The sequence below is a fragment of the Branchiostoma floridae genome, chromosome 19, assembly GCF_000003815.2.
Source record: "Branchiostoma floridae strain S238N-H82 chromosome 19, Bfl_VNyyK, whole genome shotgun sequence".
NCBI classification, from domain to species: domain Eukaryota; kingdom Metazoa; phylum Chordata; class Leptocardii; order Amphioxiformes; family Branchiostomatidae; genus Branchiostoma; species Branchiostoma floridae.
Genome location: NC_049997.1, coordinates 7,644,634 through 7,664,363, shown reverse-complemented (window position 1 = coordinate 7,664,363; position 19,730 = coordinate 7,644,634). Strand labels below are relative to the sequence as shown.

Here is a 19,730-nt window from a genome sequence, read left to right as displayed (position 1 = left end):
CACTAAAAAATCATAGACAGAGATTGCTAGCTGAAATGAGGTGCATGTCTAATCAATTAAGTGTTCACGCTTCATGTTTTAATTACAGGATGTAAATCATGCATGTCTTTTGATTAGAATTATTTCCTGAAAGAAATGGCCTAGATATGGAAACAAAATGTTGCCCTTCCTTTTATAATGACAATGACTAGGCAAAGAACACTGTCACAGAGAATTACGCCATCACAATACCTCCTTAGCTTTGTCTATGGATATGTCGGTCGGTCGAGGCACACGAGGAATCGGTGAAAATACTCTTCCACAAGGTGTTTCGAATTCAAAACTGATTTCTGCCAAACTTTCTCTGGAATATGCTTGGCAATCTTGCACCATTGATTCATCCACCGGAGGAAACTCAGGTAAACTCTCCAGATCTTCTCCATCCATCTCCTTGATCATTTTCCTCACACCCTCGCCGACCAGTTTCTTGAAGGATTCGATGCTCGCGTTTGCTTTCTCTACACGCTCTTCGGTGTCTGCCTCGTAATCCCTGCCAAAGTAAGGTACGAGAAGGACGAATCATCTCGTGTATTATTCCACGCAAGATGGTTTGCTTGCCACATAATTCACCGCATGATGAGAATACACTACAAATACCGACAAAGATAGTGATTTCTAGAATCTAGAATTAGATAAGAACAGATACGTATTTCATATTGCGACACTGTCAAGAAAGTCAACTCCCTGAGGCAGTGAATCTTGCCAATGCAAACGTAGAGTAACAGCCAAGAGGTGTATTGAAACGAAGAATACAAGTAAGTAAGTAAGTCGATATTGTTCAACTGTTCATTGATTAGCCAAATAAGGCTCTGGTTAACATTGCATGTGCTCGCTGATTGACTTCCTGTCATATTACTGTACATTGATCATAGATAGACCCGGGAAAAGATAACAGACAGACCAAAAACATTAGACCTCGCCATGAATGAGCAGCCTGTCCCATTGGACCATGGCATGGAGTGTCCAATCAATGAGTAGGTATGACACGTCTGATATTCACTTTTTCATGCCCTGTGACTGTCGGAAGTCTGACCTTTGCCCTGGCACCATCACCCCACTGACTTCCTGACACTCTACTGACGTTGTATTTCAATAACTGCACACACACAACAACCATTCTCCTACGCAGAGACATCCAACGGCGCCAGCAAACCGCCTCTTGTCTGTACTCTGCTATCTCAATCGTCACCATCAGTTCTTGACCGCCCTGCTTATAAATATTAATGAGCTTACCCTTATGTATGCGAGATCACATTTGAAAACTGAAAGGCCTACTCTCTGATTGGCGGATAGCTGGTTCGTGGTGATGCCCACAGGAACTGATGGTTACGGCATAGCAGAGTACAGACAAGAGGCGGTTTGCTGGCGCCGCTGGATGTCTCTGCGTAGGAGAATGACAACAACACACCTATCCAGACACTGGAAGCAAATTCCCGTACACAGAGACAATACTGTACACATCTTACTTGTATAGCGTCGTGCGTTCTCTCTTCTTTTCAAATTCGGGTTTGACCTCCACCAGCTTCTCAAGGCGCTCCTCAAACTTTCCCTGGTACATTTCACGGTCACTGCCTGAGAACTGAACATCAAGTACAAACAAAATTAAAGTATCTTTTAGTTCTGAAATACTGATATACAAGAATGTTCATGTATGAGAGTCGGATGCATGTCTTTGACAGGATGAAAATGTTGAAAGATCTTCAGCGATCTTCAAATGTTTTCACTGTACGCGAATCGTGAGATACAATGTGGAAAGAATGATTGGAGTGTAACATTGAACGTTAAATGAGATTAGGGATTATAAAACAATAGTCCCGATAGTTTTACACAGCATAACCTAACTGTTCCATGAATGGTATTCCATACCGAATACGGTATTTGCAATCACGTGACCCAGACGCTAGGATTGGTTGCCATACTGGAGGGTTAAACCGGGAAGTTACCAGGTGAATAAGGATTTGTATAATGTAATGACAGTCGCATAATTATGACTTAAGTACTGTTCACAAACACATGACTACAGGGGCTTATGTCGGACAGGGGATGCTGTCTGAAGCGTCTGCATGTTTCCAGAATCACACCCAGCTGCGTGAGTAATTGTTATTTGGCGTACATTCCTACATCAGTTGCAATTACTTTCACGTTATGGCTATAGTTTTCTTGTAGTCACTACCAGACTCAATATGAGTTTATTCTGCAACCTTGGTTACAAAATGATCTCCTCTGGTCGGCTAACCCCTCTGGTGTACTATTCAGTATCACTTTCTATTATTTTTCCAGCGGTAAATGGAGTCTGGCAGAGACGTCTTTGTTTGTGTGGCAGTCCAAACGCTAACCCTACCATCAGGATGCCGAGGGTGTTTTTGTTCCTGGAGTCGAATCGCTCTTTCCTGTACTCCGGATGGAACATCTTGCGAATCATCTCCCCCTCTTCCTCCTTCAGCTTCTTGTGGAAGGTATTTTCTTCATTCATGGAAAGATACCAGCCTACAGGGAATTTCAACATAGTATTTTAATTACTTTGGCATTGATACGGTAAAGCGGTTGATCTCAGACTGAGGACGAAGCATGGCGGGTTTTTTCTCGTAATACCCCCTTTCCACTAGGACGGCGCTCTCGCGGCGCTCTCTCTGCGACCTAAAATTTGAAAGGTCGCTCAACGAACTGTAGAGAAAAACAAACGAATCTTTCACGTTTTGCATGTTTTTGGTCTCTTCAGCCACACTCTGTATGATACATTCAGATTGAAAGCGAATGATAAACACACCCGTTGTAGGTCGCAGTGAGAGCGCAGCGCAATCGCCGTCTAGTAGAAAGGGGGCCTTTGCAATCTCGCTAGTGAATTTCAGCCAAAGCCCTACTCTTCTCAACAACTGTGAATTAGATTCTTTTACACAAAGAGATTTGACGCTACAAGCTCCATCATGCAGAGGGACGTCGGCTATATGTCCACCTCCGAAAGGACTATACGACTCTTTTCCAGTTGTGCCTATATCGGCCGATACTCCACGGAACTTGAACCAGATGATTAGAAGAGATTGTTGATAAAGGTCATTCCACATATAGCAAAGGAAATAAATCGATACTTTCACATTTTCTCCTGCAGCATGATATTCGAGCTATTCGAGCTGTTCACAATCCACAATTGCATGGTGCCACCGGAATACAGTCAAGAGATACCACATATATAAAGCTATATGTAAAGAGCTAAATCAGCGATATTTTCTATTGGATTATGAATTGTACGTACCATCAAAGGCCCAGAGGGGATAGTTAGCGGCCAGCCCACCGTCAATGAAAGTATATGGATTTTTCAAGCCCAAATCAAACGGCTTGAAGACGCCTAGAAAGCGTCAAAATAAGGGACATTCGTTAGTCACATTATAGATATGAAAATAATCTTATCAGAATTTGAAGTATTTGAAAAAAAGACATGGATTATCTTTTTAGTCTCCTACACAGTCACTTTGTTAACCAGTTAAGATTGGATAAAACCAATTTGGATAAAGTGATATTGAAAGGATCAAGATTATAAGGTTACATTAAGTCCTACATCTGGAATCTTTTCGATGCCATAATTCTACACATACAGCAAATATACAAAGTATGGCATAAAAAGCTTGCTGGAGTCAATTCTTAGGTATAAGTTGGTCTTACCTGGAATGGACATGGACATGCGCACTGCTTCCCGGATCTTCATCATAGGCGTGGTTTTGACATGAAAATAAGTTTCATTGCCCAGAACCATGTTGTAAGCCACGACGCACAGTTCCACCCCCAACGTGTGGTAGAGCTACACAAATAGAAAGTCACATATTGGGTCAATGAATATATGTCATATGCTTTTTCTTGCATGAAATTGCCATTTGAAAGATTTTATTGAATCAACTTAAATACACATACATCAATAAATCACGTCTGGACATCTTTATAAAAATTGGATAATAGTCGAGACAAACTGTTTCTAAAACATTTGCCTTCATCTTTGAAATATTACTCTTAGGTTAATGCATTTCGCTGTGCATGGGTACTTAAGCATTGAAAAAGAGCGCAGCTTTTTTACACAAGGTCAAATAGTAAGCTTAGTAGGCATCGAACAATGGTAACGTTTGTTACAGTCATTTCTGAACAACATTTTGTTAAGCAAGGTGGGGTACAAATGGCATTCAGCAACCCTTTCTTTTTTCTTAAGAAAGCCAGAAAAACTGTAAGACGTCACAAAAATATATAACCGTGGTAACCATCGCACTCGTGGTGGCAACATTTGTTACGGATTTTAGCGACAGGCATAAACCACCTCACACAGCCTCCAAGATCAGTGACAGGAGCGATCTGATATGATCGGCCACAGGGGCTGGGTAGCTGGTTTCACTTGCCAAACAATCATCCTGTGAACTGAATTGTTACATTTTGGGCTACTATTTGAATTCCTCGTGTCTTCTCAGGCGACAGCCAAGTTTTAAGGGGTGAAATCCCACTCATGGCTATGATAATCTTCCAAGCCATGAAAATATGAATGTTGTGGTGCATCTTTTGTAAAACATTACATGGATTGTGAAAAAAACGAAGGAACCAGTGATTTTGTCTATAATTTGCTGCATATCAACTCGCAAAGGCAGGCGACAGCATTTTTTTTACATTTCAATTAGAACGAGCCTAAACCTCTTGTCTATCTCCGCAGCACCGTCAATGGTTTTGGAGGGCCATAACATCCTAGTCAATCTAGTATTCACTTGTAATTACTTCTTGTTCACTTTCTTACTTTATCGAACGTAATGTCCTTGTCCAGCCCTTTCTCAGTGTCCAGCTGAAGACGATTGAAGTGCCGATCTAAGATGTCTCCGAACCAGTCCAGAAACTCTTTTCCTTCACAGGCGCCTCTGTCCGTGACTGCTGTTAAGGCCGTGGACATGTTGTCCACCGTCAGCCAGCTGGGCACGCCGGGGATGTGGGGGAACCAGTCCAGGAAGCTGAACCAGCCTCCCCTTACCGGTGGATCTGAGAAAAAATAGCTTCTTTCAGTGACTTGAAAGAGTGCTCCACCTCACTCCATCCTCCATCCATCAGGGATTGATTTCCTTCACTACAGTAAACGTTGGTGTTATTTTTTTAAAAGTTATCAATGAAGGTCGACTTCTGTTTCTCCTTTTCTGGGCTGCTATAAAACTAATTGTGAAGCTATAATGTCAGGGTACCTGATGCAATGGGATACCAGTTTCAATTATACTTGTCCTTATGCCTCTGTGAATAATGGCAGATCTATATATGTACTCAATAGTGGGGTTTTGTCCCAGGAGACATGCGGAGCATCCGGAACATAAAAGAAGAATGCAATCGAGGAAGGGGCTAGCAGACGTTGATTTACATCTGTTGTTAAACAACGCCAACTACTCTTTGTCGGCCATGTGGCTCGTAGTATAGAGCCTGCCGGAAAACTCTTGTTCTGGACACATGTGTTCTCTAAGAAACGTGTTGGTCGCCCAAGGCTAACTTTGAAGAACCGTATTGAGTCAGAAACTGGTCTAGATGGCCTGGAACGTCTCGCAGGGATGAATGACAGACTGTACTGGAAGTCAAACTTCACTTGCTGCACCTCAGAGGATGACTTATGATGATGATGATGGTCAATAATCTAAAGATTGTCTATACGTCTAACAGTCTGTGAGGCCATTGACTTGTGTTTACATTATACATTATCCACAAGGACAAGACATGTCCATACTTGTTGTTGTCACTTGTCACCACAGCAAGTAAATTTTATGGATGACATCTGCGCGCTCATTAATTTTCGCCTGATTTCAGAAAAAAAAACAAGAATTTTTTTCTTCTTTGGAGATGGTCAACATGACGATAAAGTACCAAAATTGGAAAGTATGTTGTGTTTTAGCCTAATGATTGTACTTGTAGAAGTCACACTAGCAAGGTAGCAATTACTGTAGTTACAGAAGTGAAAGCAGCTGAAAAGCTGTTAAAGTGTCACCACTATGGAAGTCATGAGTGTAGTTGGCAACTTGGTAAGTAATACCAGTCTACCATACTAGTGTCACTTTATCAACACTAGTTCACTTCTTGAATAGAGGAATAAATGATTTGTTGTCATTGCTACCATGTTTTGTCACTTAAACTCTTGTAACGACATTTATGGTGTCTATTTTGAAAATTTAGCCATCTTGTTTTTTTTTTACCAATCTTGTTTTTTTTTCGCCCTATCTCATTATTTTTGCAGTCTGCAGAGGATGTCATCCATAAAATTTACTTGCTGTGGCCTTACCTAAGAGGTCCATCAGACTCCTGTTACTGAGCTCCTCCAGCATTTCCTGCGGCGTCATCCTGACGGCCAGGAGGGCGGCGGTGATGGCGCCTGCGCTGGTTCCTGCAAACCGCTTGATTTTGGGCAGAATCCCGGCGTCATCCAGTACCTGAAGGTACGAATGGAAAGGTCTGGTTCGAGAAACTTCGATAATGATGATTTTTATTTTGCATGGGCTAAAGGGTGGACAATCATGCATATAAAAGATGAAAGGTAAAATATCATTACTTGTGTATCATTATTGTGCCATTTTTTAATGAACAATGGGAGAAATAAAACAGTTCAAGCTATGTTACCAGTAAATTTATCGTTCACATCCCTCTTTCATCTTTAACAAGTGTAGAGTTTTTGTAGAGTAGAGTAAATTAAGAGTTTTTGTTGTACAGAATTGTCTGAAGATATCATAACAAACTCATATACAAACAATTCGTATTTGCTTCATCTGTATAATTGAGAATCACTAATAGCTGGTGGTGTTAGGCTGAAAGGACAATTTGTTTCTTATCAAAAGCTCTTTGAATGCTGAAGTCATTACAGGTCATGTCACATTGCTAGCTGGAACTGGAAAGGTCATGTTGTACATGGTTTACTCCTTTTTCCGATACAAACCGTCGTTACAATGCTACTACTACCTTTGCTGCTCCGATGTAGGCGATTCCTTTTGCCCCTCCTCCTTTCAGTACCAGGTTCTCATAGGAGTAGCAGCCGAGGTACTCGATTCCACTGACTTTGGGGAGCTGGGGCGGCTTCGGTTTTTCAGGGCGCCACACACTCGACATCCATTGCCACATCTTTGTAGTCTCTAAATGGGCAATGTTCAAAGGCGTATATTTACTTCGAAATAAATTTGTGTTATACCAGAATATTATAATTTTGTTAATATATTTGTGGTTCTTGAGCTTGCTGTGTAGTTTTCTTCATCATGATGTTCCTATTTATTGATGAAAAGTCTTTGCATTTTAGCCCTCTCTGCGCGCACTGAAATCTGTCCAATCCTGTAACTCAGCCTTGATCGTTTGAGTGAAATAGTAAATCATTTACCGTGCACGTTTTGACAGATGGAAGACAAGTTAGACTGTTATTTGGCAATCATGCTACAGGTCAAAAATCCGTATTTGATTCGTAATTATCATCAATAAGTGCTTTGTGCCTTACTGATTCGGATTGTCCATGGATGATCCGGACTTCGTTTCAAAAGTACAGACGCCCACTTGCGTTGTTCAGGTATTGCCGCGTATGCTTTCATAGAGAATCTCAAGTGCTATATGAACAGTTTCAAATTACATTGCAGCCCACAACAGCGTACAATTTGTAAAATAATTGAGCAATTAGCCGAAAGCCTGAAGCTATGAATGCTCTGAACAAACACGCTAAAGTGAGATGGTACATGCCTGTAGGGACTGTCACAATAGGACTGGTTTTGTAGGGTGGGTTTTGACCCATGTCTGACATGATTCTAGAGGTCATATACACCGATAGAACCCGATGACATGGACGGATTCACTACAAGAAGACATCTGTCCTCGTGTTTTTCAAACTATAAGATAACGTCAAGATTAACGTTGAAATGAAATGAAAGCATTTAATGTATTGCTGTACCAAAAATGGAACGTACGATGTACCCGTACTTCGGAGGGAGTTGTCTCGGGACGCCTTAGGCATGTTAAAGAACAAAAAACAAGTCTAGACCAGAGTACGGTTCCGCCCAGATGTCAGATGGTAGCACTAAAAAATCTAGACACTCGTACACAGGATTAAAGCTATTTTTCGAGCTTCTGTCGTATATTTAAGTGTTGAGTGCTTTATATAGGGAATTCGAAATACACAATTATCATCTCATGATTTAGAGGCAGTGAGTGGAAATGTCAGTATATATCAGCCTGTGATATACGATTCAAAATAGTAGGAGCTTGTGAGCTTTTCCCTGATCCGTGTGGCCAGGCAAGGCGATGCCGATGGGATTTTTAATGTTCCCGAATCAATTAGCTCTCACCAGGATTTTTTTTACTTGAAATAGAGGCCGAACGAAATATTCCTGAATCAAAGTATGTTTATGGTCTGTGAGTTTACATAGTCACTTATTTTCGCCAGTCTACTTGCAGGCCAGTGTAGTAAAATGTCACAATAAAGGTCTTGACAATCATGCATTCAATACTGATGACACGGCCGGGCCCTGGAAACATTGTCTGGCACGGTGGGGCAGAACTATACTGCGAAATACAAGGCCAACGTTTACGTTCAATCTAACACTGGCCGATAATGAGGCAACTTTTATCGTTCATTTGGCAGAGTCACAAATTAAATATAGATAATTATATAACTAGTCGTAAGTCGCACATATATAGGGGTAAACTATGCACGGTATCGTACATACATTTTGTAAAGCCCCACTTTCCCCTAGACGGCGTTCGCACAGCGCTCTCACTGCGGCTTACATAGGATCTTCACTTTCACACTGGGTATATCATACAAAACGCTTAAGTGGGACTGAGAAGACAACAAAAACACACAAAGTGTAAAACGATTCGTTTCTTTCCGATACAATTCGTTGAGCGATACGTCAAATTTTAGGTCGAAGAGAGAGCGCGGCGAGAGCGCCGTCCTAGCGGACAGGAGGTATTAGCAATGACAGAGAGACACTTACCGTGCTGACTTGGTTCTTCTAACTCAAGTTGTATTGCAATACCAGCAGACGGAGCCAAGTTGCGCTTGAAAATGTGCGCCTCACGCAAGAAAAGTCCGGAGTGTCGATATTCACACCCGTCGACGCTCTTAAACTAGCTCTAGACTCAGGACTACCCAGACTTCGTGATCGCCTCGAGCGTCAAGCAAGCAGATGTGTGGGGTAATTGCCCTGCGTCAGAGCCTCGCCCTTCTAAGTCACATACCTCATGCAAGGAGTGTCTCATCTTAGCACATAAAAACGAGTATTTTTTCGCAGCATGAACAAATATTTGAAGTTGTGTCGAGTGCTGCATTACTTTCAATTTCTGCAAAATCTGCATTATGAGAAACAGTGGCGTGCTACGTATTGCTCTGAAACTGGATTGCCTTTTTATTGTTTACTGTGTATATGTCATTCCAAGGAGGTGGAAAGAGGGATTCAACCCTCTTGGTCACTCTAAACTTTACTTTCTCTGCCAAGATTGCTCGAAGACGGTATCACTATCCATTCAGACCGTCTTAAGTCATGCCGGCCACTACTTAAAACATAAAGATACATGTACACAAAAAAGTTGGAAACACAAAAAAACAATACCGCCATTTTTACGGAGGTAAAAACATGAAAGCTCCGGATCTGGATCGTTGGTAAAAATGACTTAATCAGGATATAACCCTTAGGCGGTTAGGCATCAGGAAAAGGATTGTCTTACAGAAAACATGTGTGGGTGGTTGTTTTACAGTGTTTGTGAACTGCAGTATGTAGTGGTGATATATGCATGGGTCATAAACTGTATGTTTTGTCACTCTGATGGAATGTGCATGTGGGCGTATTAATTACAACCGTTCATATTGTGGTCCAATTGGGAAGCCAAACGGACAGACGTTTCATTTACCTTTTATTCAGATAGGCAATCGCACATCTTCAAACTAGCTTTTTTGATGTGCCATAAGGCTACAGGCAATTCAACAAACTAACAAACCATGAATCTAACAGAAAGTTATGCCTTTATATCAGTCTATCTTCTATTGCAACTTGAAGGATGTGACATTGTTGAAATCTTGGTATTTTTATTAGCATAATTTTATCAAAAGTATCTGACAAGCTGCACTGATGCAATCTAGAAGACACGAATTCCTTGTTTCATGATTGCATTTGAAGTTGTAAAATGTAGCTCAAAGCTACATACATACCCTACATTAAGGTACAATTCATAGATATCTAGAATTCTAGATACATGTATGTCACAGAGATTGTGTTAAAGACTTACATGTAAAGTATACATCTTCAGATTTCCTACTCCAATATTTTCCAAAAATACAAACTGCAGCACAGAAAAGTAGCATGACAACCAGATACTGTAGGTTGCAACTGCCCCCATTACATCAAATCATAAGACAAAGTCAAACTGTTTGTATGTACAGTAAAATAAATGTTACTCGGCCATATTTTTAGCATACGACAGCAAAATAAAAAATAAACAAAAAACAAACAAAAAATAAATAAATAAGAAATAAATAAAAAATGAATAAAAGATAAATAAAAATAAACAAAAACGATGGCAGTACACAAAGTTTGTGCATAGATTATAAAAAAAACACAAAAATTTGCTATTCTAATAGAAGACTTGAATTTTCTAGCCTGGGTACCATATGCATTCAGGTTACTTTATATCCATATATAGACAGACTGCATCTGTTTCAACCATAACGTTATCTAAACAAAAGTGAAACAAACAAACTGTGACGTATTACTGAAAGTCACTTAATGGAGGACTGTGCATAATGTTTTACCACTGTCCATGGAACAAGAACTTATCTAATGGCTGTGTTGTAGCTACAAGATTCTAATCTAACAGTTAAATGTTTATGGAAATATTTTCTTTATATACTGCAATATAAATGGCTAAAAAAGCATTACCCTCTGTTTCAAAAATGATGATTCCAATTAATCTCTTATCTAAATAATTTTGTTTTGAGATTTGAAAAGATGAGTTTCCTACTGGCAAATTTCTTGCAACAGGATCCATGTGGATCAAATTCAATAGAAAGATAGGCCAATCACTAACCGTTACATGATTGTGTAGCTTCCTTCTCCAACATTCTTTTACGTTCCACTGTCTCTAGTGGAATGACTTTAAGTAAGGCAACAGGAATATTGAGTAACAACTTGTTTTCATATTATTTGTTGTTACAGTATCAGAAGGCAGTGATCTTAATCTTGACATGTTGACTGTGTACCAGCACATCACTCCCTCTCACAGACAAGATGGACTCACATTGTTGGGCTCCTTCTTGGTGGACTGTAAAAACAGAAACCAAACTTTCATTGACCTGTATTTCTGCTTTCCATCAACCCTTCAGGGAAGTCAGAATCGTGTGAGAGTTTACGCAGTAGAGGTCTTAAAATACCAACTGAAAATGCAAGTTTGTGCTCGTGCTGTTATTTCTCATGTCTACCTGCACTGGTCTATGATAAAACCTGTGCATCGCACTATGATGATGTAGAGTTATCCAAAACACTGCTGCACTCTTAGTAGCTGCATCCTTGAACACAGTAGCTTACCAATACAAATAGGAACATTTTCAAAACATAGTTTTGCGAAGGACTTCGAAAGCTTAGAAAATGATTGATGCAGGTAAAACTTGCATGGTGCAGGTTATTTGGAATGTTACAGAATTTTTTCTAGCCTGCCAATACAGGTCTTACCCAGAGGATGGTCTGCATGACATCTGTTAGCTTTGGCTCCTCCCCACAGATCCTGACAGCGGACAGGATGTCCCGTCTACCGTACCCCTGCCACTTCCTGGTCCATAGCAGCAGTACGGCAGCATGGGCCTGCTCACAGGTCAGCTCCTCTTCCACCATCAGCTTCCTGGTTTGTCTCTGTATCATTACATAAATCAACATACTGTAAATGCATTTAATTTCGCGGTGATTTAATTTTGCGGTAGCGGGAAAATGGACTTTTCACTGTGGTTTTAATTTCGCGGTAGCACCATGCACTGTAGTCTCTTACTGTTAGGAAAAAATGTTCGCGGTGGTTTTAATTTCGCGGTGAAGCGGCCGCCGCGAAAACCGCGAACATTAATCCACCGCGAACATTTCTGCATTTACAGTACTTCAATTCTTTTTCCTAGACCCAGAGGGACCTCCTTTCAAATGATACTGGGAATGATCTGTATTTCTTTCTATTGGAGCCTTCTCCTTCACAAATATCTTTTCATCACACATTGTATTTCCCTTTATCAAAAATATCAACTTTTCCATATTTCATAGACAGTTATGAGCATTGATTTTACATCTAGAAAATTGGTAACACAAATGTATCTCCAACAACACACAACACAAGACCTGTCATTTTCTTGCAATATTACGAAGATGTGGAAGAAAGGTAAGATTACGAAAAGCAAGTTTATACAGGATATAACCTCCTTAGGAAAAGACTATAATTGCAGCTGTTTATTGGTTGCTCAATGCTTGTTCACTGGTAGATATCTGTCATACCTCAAGATCCTTGCTGCCACGTGAGAGGCCGGGAGGCATCTCCTCCACCTGCTGTCCATGAGCCTTCCTGCTGAAGTACTGGAAGACCTTTTGTTGCTTCTTCAGCCAGTCTAAAGCACCCTCTATACCATGTTCCCGGATCACACACAGCGCCTCACTCCCTGACAGACCAGCCTGCCTGGCGAGCTGAAATGTTAAGTAGTGTACATCATTAGCATGATCCTTTTGTCGTGTCTCTATGAGGCCAGATACCAAAATGCAGTAGAGTAAGAAAAATGAATTTGGTGGGTTGCACTAAATTTCAACTTTTATATGTAGCATAATACTGGCTACATATAACACTATAACTTGACTGAACATAATTTCTGTACTACTATATGAATGACAAAATGTTCTTTCTCTTTAGGGTGTAAAAACATGACTGATTGTACAGCTGTCTTTCATTCTCAATCATTGATAAAACATGATATAATTTATAAAAGTTTAGAATCAGGAGGACTGGTATGACTTTTGATTCTTAGACCTTCGAGGCTTTTACTAGGCTATATTCTACCTGAGAACTGTCTTATTTCCTTGGAATTGTGAAAAACACATTCAAAGATTTAGGTGTACAAACAGCTAATCCCTAACCTTTCACCGACATTGATAATTTAAAAACATATTTGCTACTCACTCTCAAAGACCTTGCTAGACCTTCCTTGCCAACTCATATCCTCTTACAGCAGCAACCAGGGTGTATTCCAGTTTTGGGGATGCCCTAGACTAATGTGTGGTGTTACCTTACATGCTTGCTGGTATCTAAACCTATTATAGCTCATGCCTAGTCTTTTTTATCTATTTGGGAAGAAGACAAACAGATCTAGAAGAGGATGAAAGGGACTTGGCAACTATAATGGGTTTGGACACCAGGATAGGTGCATTACATGCATGCAGCTTGTTACAGAGACCTTGTTTTGTACTCTGTTGGGTTAGCTATAGGGCACATCTACATGTATCTGTAGCTCACAAAGAGTAAATATGCCAAATTTTCTCTTTGCCATTTTAGACAGACATTTGTGGTGCTGACTGTACATAACATATACAGAGGATACGGACTGGGATACAGCCTGGTTGTTGCTGTAGGAGGATACCTGGAATATTTCCAGTATGTAGCTAGCATCACGAGAAGGGGGGTTTCCAGTTCTCTCAGCTTCCTGCAGCTGGCTCTCATCGCTCGGGTGCTGGTGGAACAGAATTAAGTACCATTTACCTCTTAAAGTCATACGATATGCATCAGTACATACATATATATGCATGTGTGTAAATGAGTATGCATGTGTGTATATTTCATATGTGCATGCGTATCATATTTGTATGTAAGACAAATATGTATCATACTATGTATATTTTGTGCATATGGATGTGTGTGCGTGTGTGTATGTGTGTATGTAAAATGCTTTAAAAAACTCGATGTAACATACAGAAATGTAGGATTAAATATAAATATCATCATTATGGATATTTGTAAATGTACTTACTGCACACATAAAACTATAGGGAATGCTATATGAACAATTGGAGTGAATAACATGCCAAACACAACATCTTATGAAAGTTGTAGCACTCAAGCTAGTGAGGGCATTAAGAAAATCAATGCTCATCAATTCTTTATCCCAGTAAACATGTACAGTAGTACTACTAAATGCTCTAGGTTCACTGTTACTGTCACAGAAGGTTAATGCATATAATTGATTAGTAAATTGTTATATAATTTGCACAAGTCATCTAACAATTTTAAAGAATCATTATTCTCACCAGTTCATCTGATGACACAGAGCTCAAATGATCATGGTGCACAGTCCCGGGTGGTTTTACTCCTGGAACCTTCAGAAATATCTAGAATAAATCATGAACATGAAAAAAATATAAATGATTATGGACCATACACAAAAAAGGCCATTTTCCTCTGAGGATTTTGATTGATTGCTACTTGTACACAAGTTATTATCTTCAAGGTTTTCTCAGTTATAACAATGATAACCAAAAGACAATGATAATTTAACTCTCCGTCATTTTCTACAAATTGCGAAATCTCAGTACTGAAGTAAGGTCATACTCATAGGTGGTTGGTCAGCTGAATTATAAAGAGGACTATTAGTAGGACAGTCCAAAATTCAATGCATTGGAACAAAGTTTTAGCTCCATACAATAACGAACAAATTACATTAAAATCATATGTCTAAACATTCATTTATTTCAGAAGTGGAAAGTTCTAATAAAAGTGTTTTAATTTTCAGTCAAACTATAAACATACAAAATCAAATATTTGCCATGTCATGCTCTACTGCAGCAAAACGCACACACAAAAATAAAATCCATGAAAATGTTTGAACATTGACAGTATTTTACACCCTGATTGAAAGTTTTGCTCTGCCTCTGTTTTGTGCTACATTTACTGAGAACCAACCAACCAAACTGGTGTGACTTTACAAGCTTGTTACAAACTGTGCTCAATGGAGTCTCAGTGCTGGTGATCAGAACTATTGTTAGTAAGTACACCATGTAATAACAGTAAACACAACTACAACAGTAACTGAAACAACAATAAACGTTAAACTTGAGGACAATAGGAAGGAGATAGTCTGTTAATATTGAAGGTGCCAACTGACACATCATACGTGGCTTTACAACATGTATGTTTTGGTCAAATTTTGCACCTGTATAATTGCAGCATCACACAGAGTTTAGAGCATTTCATTGTATACCTGAAACTGAAAATGAGCATGGCAAGTCAGAAAACAACATGGTTTATTCAGAAGTTTTTGGCTCAGTTTTATAAATGTACAGATTATTCGTCAAAGATGTGATGGAAAAGATCATGAAAAATAAGGACTTCATCTTGAGAGATTTCACACTACTGAGTAGTACTGACTATACTACAACTTGTTCTCCAGATTCATTATCACATTACTACCTCAGGTCCAGGCATTCCCATCCAGATGGCCTGCACAGTCTGTTTAGCTCCAGACAGCTCCACCTCATCTGGATCAGTCCCCAGCATCGTGCCATCTTCACGGTACATCCTCAGCTTTCCCTGTAGATAGTAGTATTAAACCACATTTGTGTTATATATTCACTGTCATATTCGGGGCTAGCCTTTTGTAATAGCCATCTATCCAGCCCTGGCTGTTTGTCCATCACATACATGTCAAGGTAGACACTGCGATCTGCCAGAATAGCAGATTCTGCTGGAAGAGATCCGGGTCTGAATCTCTGTCCACAGATACTCCAATTTGGATGCTAGAAATGCATTAGGGTGGTCTCCAGTGAATCCTAAATTCATCCTAAATTGACATGCATTCAAGTTTAAAACTTCTGTCTTCTGAAATATCTTTAAATTCACAGACTCTGCTAGGGATCTACATATCACAATATACATGTACATGTATATGATATTAACTGTACAAACATCTAACCCTCAGGAAAATATGGACGAAAAAGCCAATGCAATGAGTGCAAGTGATCAAATGAGACACAAACAGCCTTTAGTTTGGAGCCATCTTAGATACATGACAGCCTCAGAAAAAGCTTAAAAGAGCTTCCCTACATAATGAAACTATTGAAGAAATAGGTACAACATACTACTACATGTCATGTTATATTCAACAAATACGGCAGGCACCTTTGCAATGCAAGTCACCACGATGGGATCAGTCCAGCTGCGGGCAAGCACCATGCCAGTTGCACAGTGGAAGGCATCAGTGCTCAGTACAGTCCAAGACGTGCCAAGTGTTGTTAAGCTGTACATGACATACATGTAGCCATAAGTGTCTTATATGCATGCATAGTAGAGCAATATGTAGCATTAGAGTTGAGTTAGAAATAGCATATACTTACTTCTTAAAAAGTTATTTTCAATGCGATTACATAGAATCAGCATTAGCTTCAGAACATTACTCATTAGCAAAGTATTATTGGCATTTGTATTCTATGTGTTACTTACTACATCTTGAACTGCTGAGGAGCATCACGAGAAGGCACAGCCTTTGGGATTGTCATCACTCTGAGGGCTTCTTGGACAGATGCAATGGCACCTTCATTCAGACTAGATAAAAGGGGGTAAAGCAGAGTTGGACAAGTCCACTAGCCCGATTGTCCTGGGCAAGTGAACGTGCTGATCAGGCAAGTGCATGTCCTACGGTAACCCCATTTGCCAGGTTAGGTAAGTAAGATTTTCGATGAGTGAGATTTTGGTGTACAAAAATGTACTTGTTTAATACTTTCTACAGTCATGGCATCAAGCATTGTTCAACACAGAAAAATAGAGTCAATAGTGAAACAATTTCATTACTGGAAGTGAAAACACAAAGAAAAATATTTTTTTTTTAAATTTCGAGCAAGTGAAATGTTACTTTGGGCTAGTAAATTTTTTTATGTACTTGCTCGATGTATGGTACAAGTGAATTCTAGAAAACTTGTTAAACCCTGGTAAAGTACCATTTTAGATGGCATACCATAGCTATCAAGGTACAAAGTAATGAATATACATACATACATGTGTGGGAATTTATGAAACATCAGCACACTTACTCTGCAGCAGTAAGTACAATGTGATACTGATTAAGCCTCTTCAGTTCTTGAAGGTCCATGGAGTAGATGCGGTCCAGCCTGGCAAACCTCTTGACTGTGCCCTTCTCCTCCACCAGAGTCCAGAAAGCGTACGGCTGAAACGTCGCGGGGACGTCTACCACAGGTGACACAATGTACTGGTGACTGCCCAGTTCTGATGTCACCACGTACGCACTGACCTGTGTGAACAAGGACACATTACTACGAATCAGTTGCCATAAATTACACATTAAAACCGGAAGACATAACCACACTCCTCTAGAACAACGCATATGTAGATACTGCAATCTAGATAAGTTAGAAGACGAACATCATTTTGTAGTAGAATGTAGTTTGTACAAGAAAGAGAGAGCTGAACTCTACAGACTAATAGAACCCATGTTCCCCCACTTCATACATCTAAGTAATATAGACAAATTTATATTCCTTATGAATCTAGACAAACCTTTACTTATAAAGCATATCTGTTCTTACATTTTCAATATCACAAAGAAACGAGAAGAAGCCGAATGTACGCAGGAGAATACGATTCTTGAGTAGTGTAGATTCATTGTATCATGTTGTATCGTTTGTTGTGACCTGTACTGAACACAGTGGGTATGTATGTACAATAAAGGTCTTCATTATTATTATTTAATAATGATTTAATAATAATTTATCATTACAATAAACACATTATAAGGCACTAAAGTAGAGTGGAGTATCCAGGAATTTCAGTACTAGTTATCCGGCCACCAGAGGATTTAGTGTACATTAGGCTGACGTCCTAATCACAGTGCATCAGTGTATATATGTATCTGTATCCTGATGATATTATAGCTGGTATAACCACCCTCCGGTGTAACACACCAGCTTTGCATGCACGCGGCGCTGCAGCAGCTGGTTATATTACACTGAACGACCTGTCACACCTAGCTTATGCACATTTATCTGTAAATTCTCTTTAAAACTATCAAAATCTGTTGAAAAAATTAGATACCTGATGATGTCTAGGTGATCTGAATTATAGATTACTGATACTACTTAAGGTGGGATGGCATTTGACTAGGTCAGTTGGTGGGTTTTGAAAACAGATCAGCGAGAATAGCCCCATGTCTTATAGGGGGTTAGTATTGATGTAGCAAGTACCCTAGACTGTCAGATACTGCAGCAGTCGATATGTCCCGTCCACGCCCCCCTCCCCCTCCCCTGTCACATGTCCACGTTCACGGCCTCCTCCCATTTCAGGCCACACAATGCCCTCGTGGCACATATTGTGCCCAAATCTTCACTTCCCAATGGCGCCCTGGAAACTCGTACAGCTTAGAGCCGTGTAGGTTTTGCTTTGAATACCTGTTGTTGGTCATGATCTCCAAGAAGAAAGCTCTCATAGCTTTTGTCAGTGACACAACCCGCCATGTTGTGTGATGTGATGGTCTGGGGTCAAAGGTGATTTAAAAAACTGCCTCCTAAAAACTGCCTCCTAGCGATTTTTAGATGAAACGCTATTACAGTTCGGATGCTATGGTGATATAAACCTAGACTTTATATACGCCCTTGGGATACGAAGCCAAAAATGAAAGATTAATTCTGTCCAAACCTCTTGGCAAAGCATTTAAATGATACGTTTGTGAAGATTATACATCCAGGAATATAATGAATAGATGAAAGTTCAATCTCTACAATGCCCTATATTTAGATAACGTTACCTGTTAATACAGATAGGCATCTCTATGTTGGCCGTAGCGTAGTGGGTAGTGTCATAAATGCTATACTAAAGACATATCGGCACAAAACAATTAAGTTGAATCCACAAAAACGTGCTAGGGTAGGGGTCATTTCATAGGGGGATAATTTAGGATTGACATGCGGTCAATCCTACATTTTATGCGGTCTTTGTAAACTTTGACCTGAGTCGGGGACCATCCATTGATAAAGGGAGGGGTGCGCACCACAGGAAAAGTAAGTGGCTCACGCAGAAAAGTAAGTGGCTCGCGCAGAAAACTAAGTGGCTCACGCAGAAAAAAAGTAAGTGTGTTTTGCAAAAAAAGTAAGTGGCTCACGCAGAAAAGTAAGTGGCTCACGCAGAAAAGTAAGTGGCTCGCGCAGAAAAGTAAGTGTCTTGAGCAGAAAAGTAAGTGTCTTGAGCAAAAAAGTAAGTGTCTTGAGCAAAAATATAAGTGTGTTGCACATTGTTGCTATCGGCCACGGTAAAATAGAGTCTATAGTACCCCAGAGGAGTTAGCCGGCCAGAAGAGTACGGTGAGGATAATGATTCTACCGATCCACGGAGCCTGGTAGAGGCTAGATATATAACGTTATACCCAAAACGCCCCGTACTCACTACAGTACTATACCGGGAGTACGACCGTTTGATGAAAGCTAATGTCAAAACGGGTGAAGCAAAACAATAAGCGAGGACGAAGGCAAGACTGCCAAGTGATACCAGTCTGAGGCCGTCTCACTCACCGGGATCATCAAATCAGTCACCCTACATGCTAGTTAGCCCTACGTCCCATTTCCAAACCGGGGCCCGGCCGGGCAGCTTACTGGAGCTAAAAGTATATGATATAAAAGTCGCAAAATTACAGGGGCCTCCTTATTAGATAGTTAGATAACGTTAGA

The 19,730-nt window shown here is 40.1% G+C and overlaps 2 protein-coding genes across 2 annotated transcripts; both read right to left on the bottom strand.

The window, feature by feature from the left end:
- Positions 1–222: 222 nt before the first annotated feature.
- LOC118407160 lies at positions 223–9,132 on the bottom strand. The gene is made up of 9 exons (XM_035807579.1): positions 8,994–9,132; positions 6,982–7,151; positions 6,311–6,458; positions 4,802–5,037; positions 3,697–3,832; positions 3,290–3,382; positions 2,381–2,526; positions 1,506–1,618; positions 223–529 (listed from the first exon to the last, which is right to left on the bottom strand). Exons 2-9 carry the CDS (start codon positions 7,138–7,140, stop codon positions 223–225), a joined length of 1,338 nt encoding a protein of 445 aa, XP_035663472.1. The 5' UTR covers positions 7,141–7,151; positions 8,994–9,132.
- A 1,367-nt stretch (positions 9,133–10,499) lies between these two features.
- On the bottom strand, positions 10,500–18,539 carry LOC118406892. The gene is made up of 10 exons (XM_035807287.1): positions 18,459–18,539; positions 17,088–17,305; positions 16,501–16,602; positions 16,180–16,297; positions 15,472–15,591; positions 14,313–14,393; positions 13,649–13,738; positions 12,519–12,704; positions 11,721–11,897; positions 10,500–11,313 (listed from the first exon to the last, which is right to left on the bottom strand). Exons 1-10 carry the CDS (start codon positions 18,522–18,524, stop codon positions 11,269–11,271), a joined length of 1,203 nt encoding a protein of 400 aa, XP_035663180.1. The 5' UTR covers positions 18,525–18,539; the 3' UTR covers positions 10,500–11,268.
- Between the last annotated feature and the right edge of the window lie 1,191 nt (positions 18,540–19,730).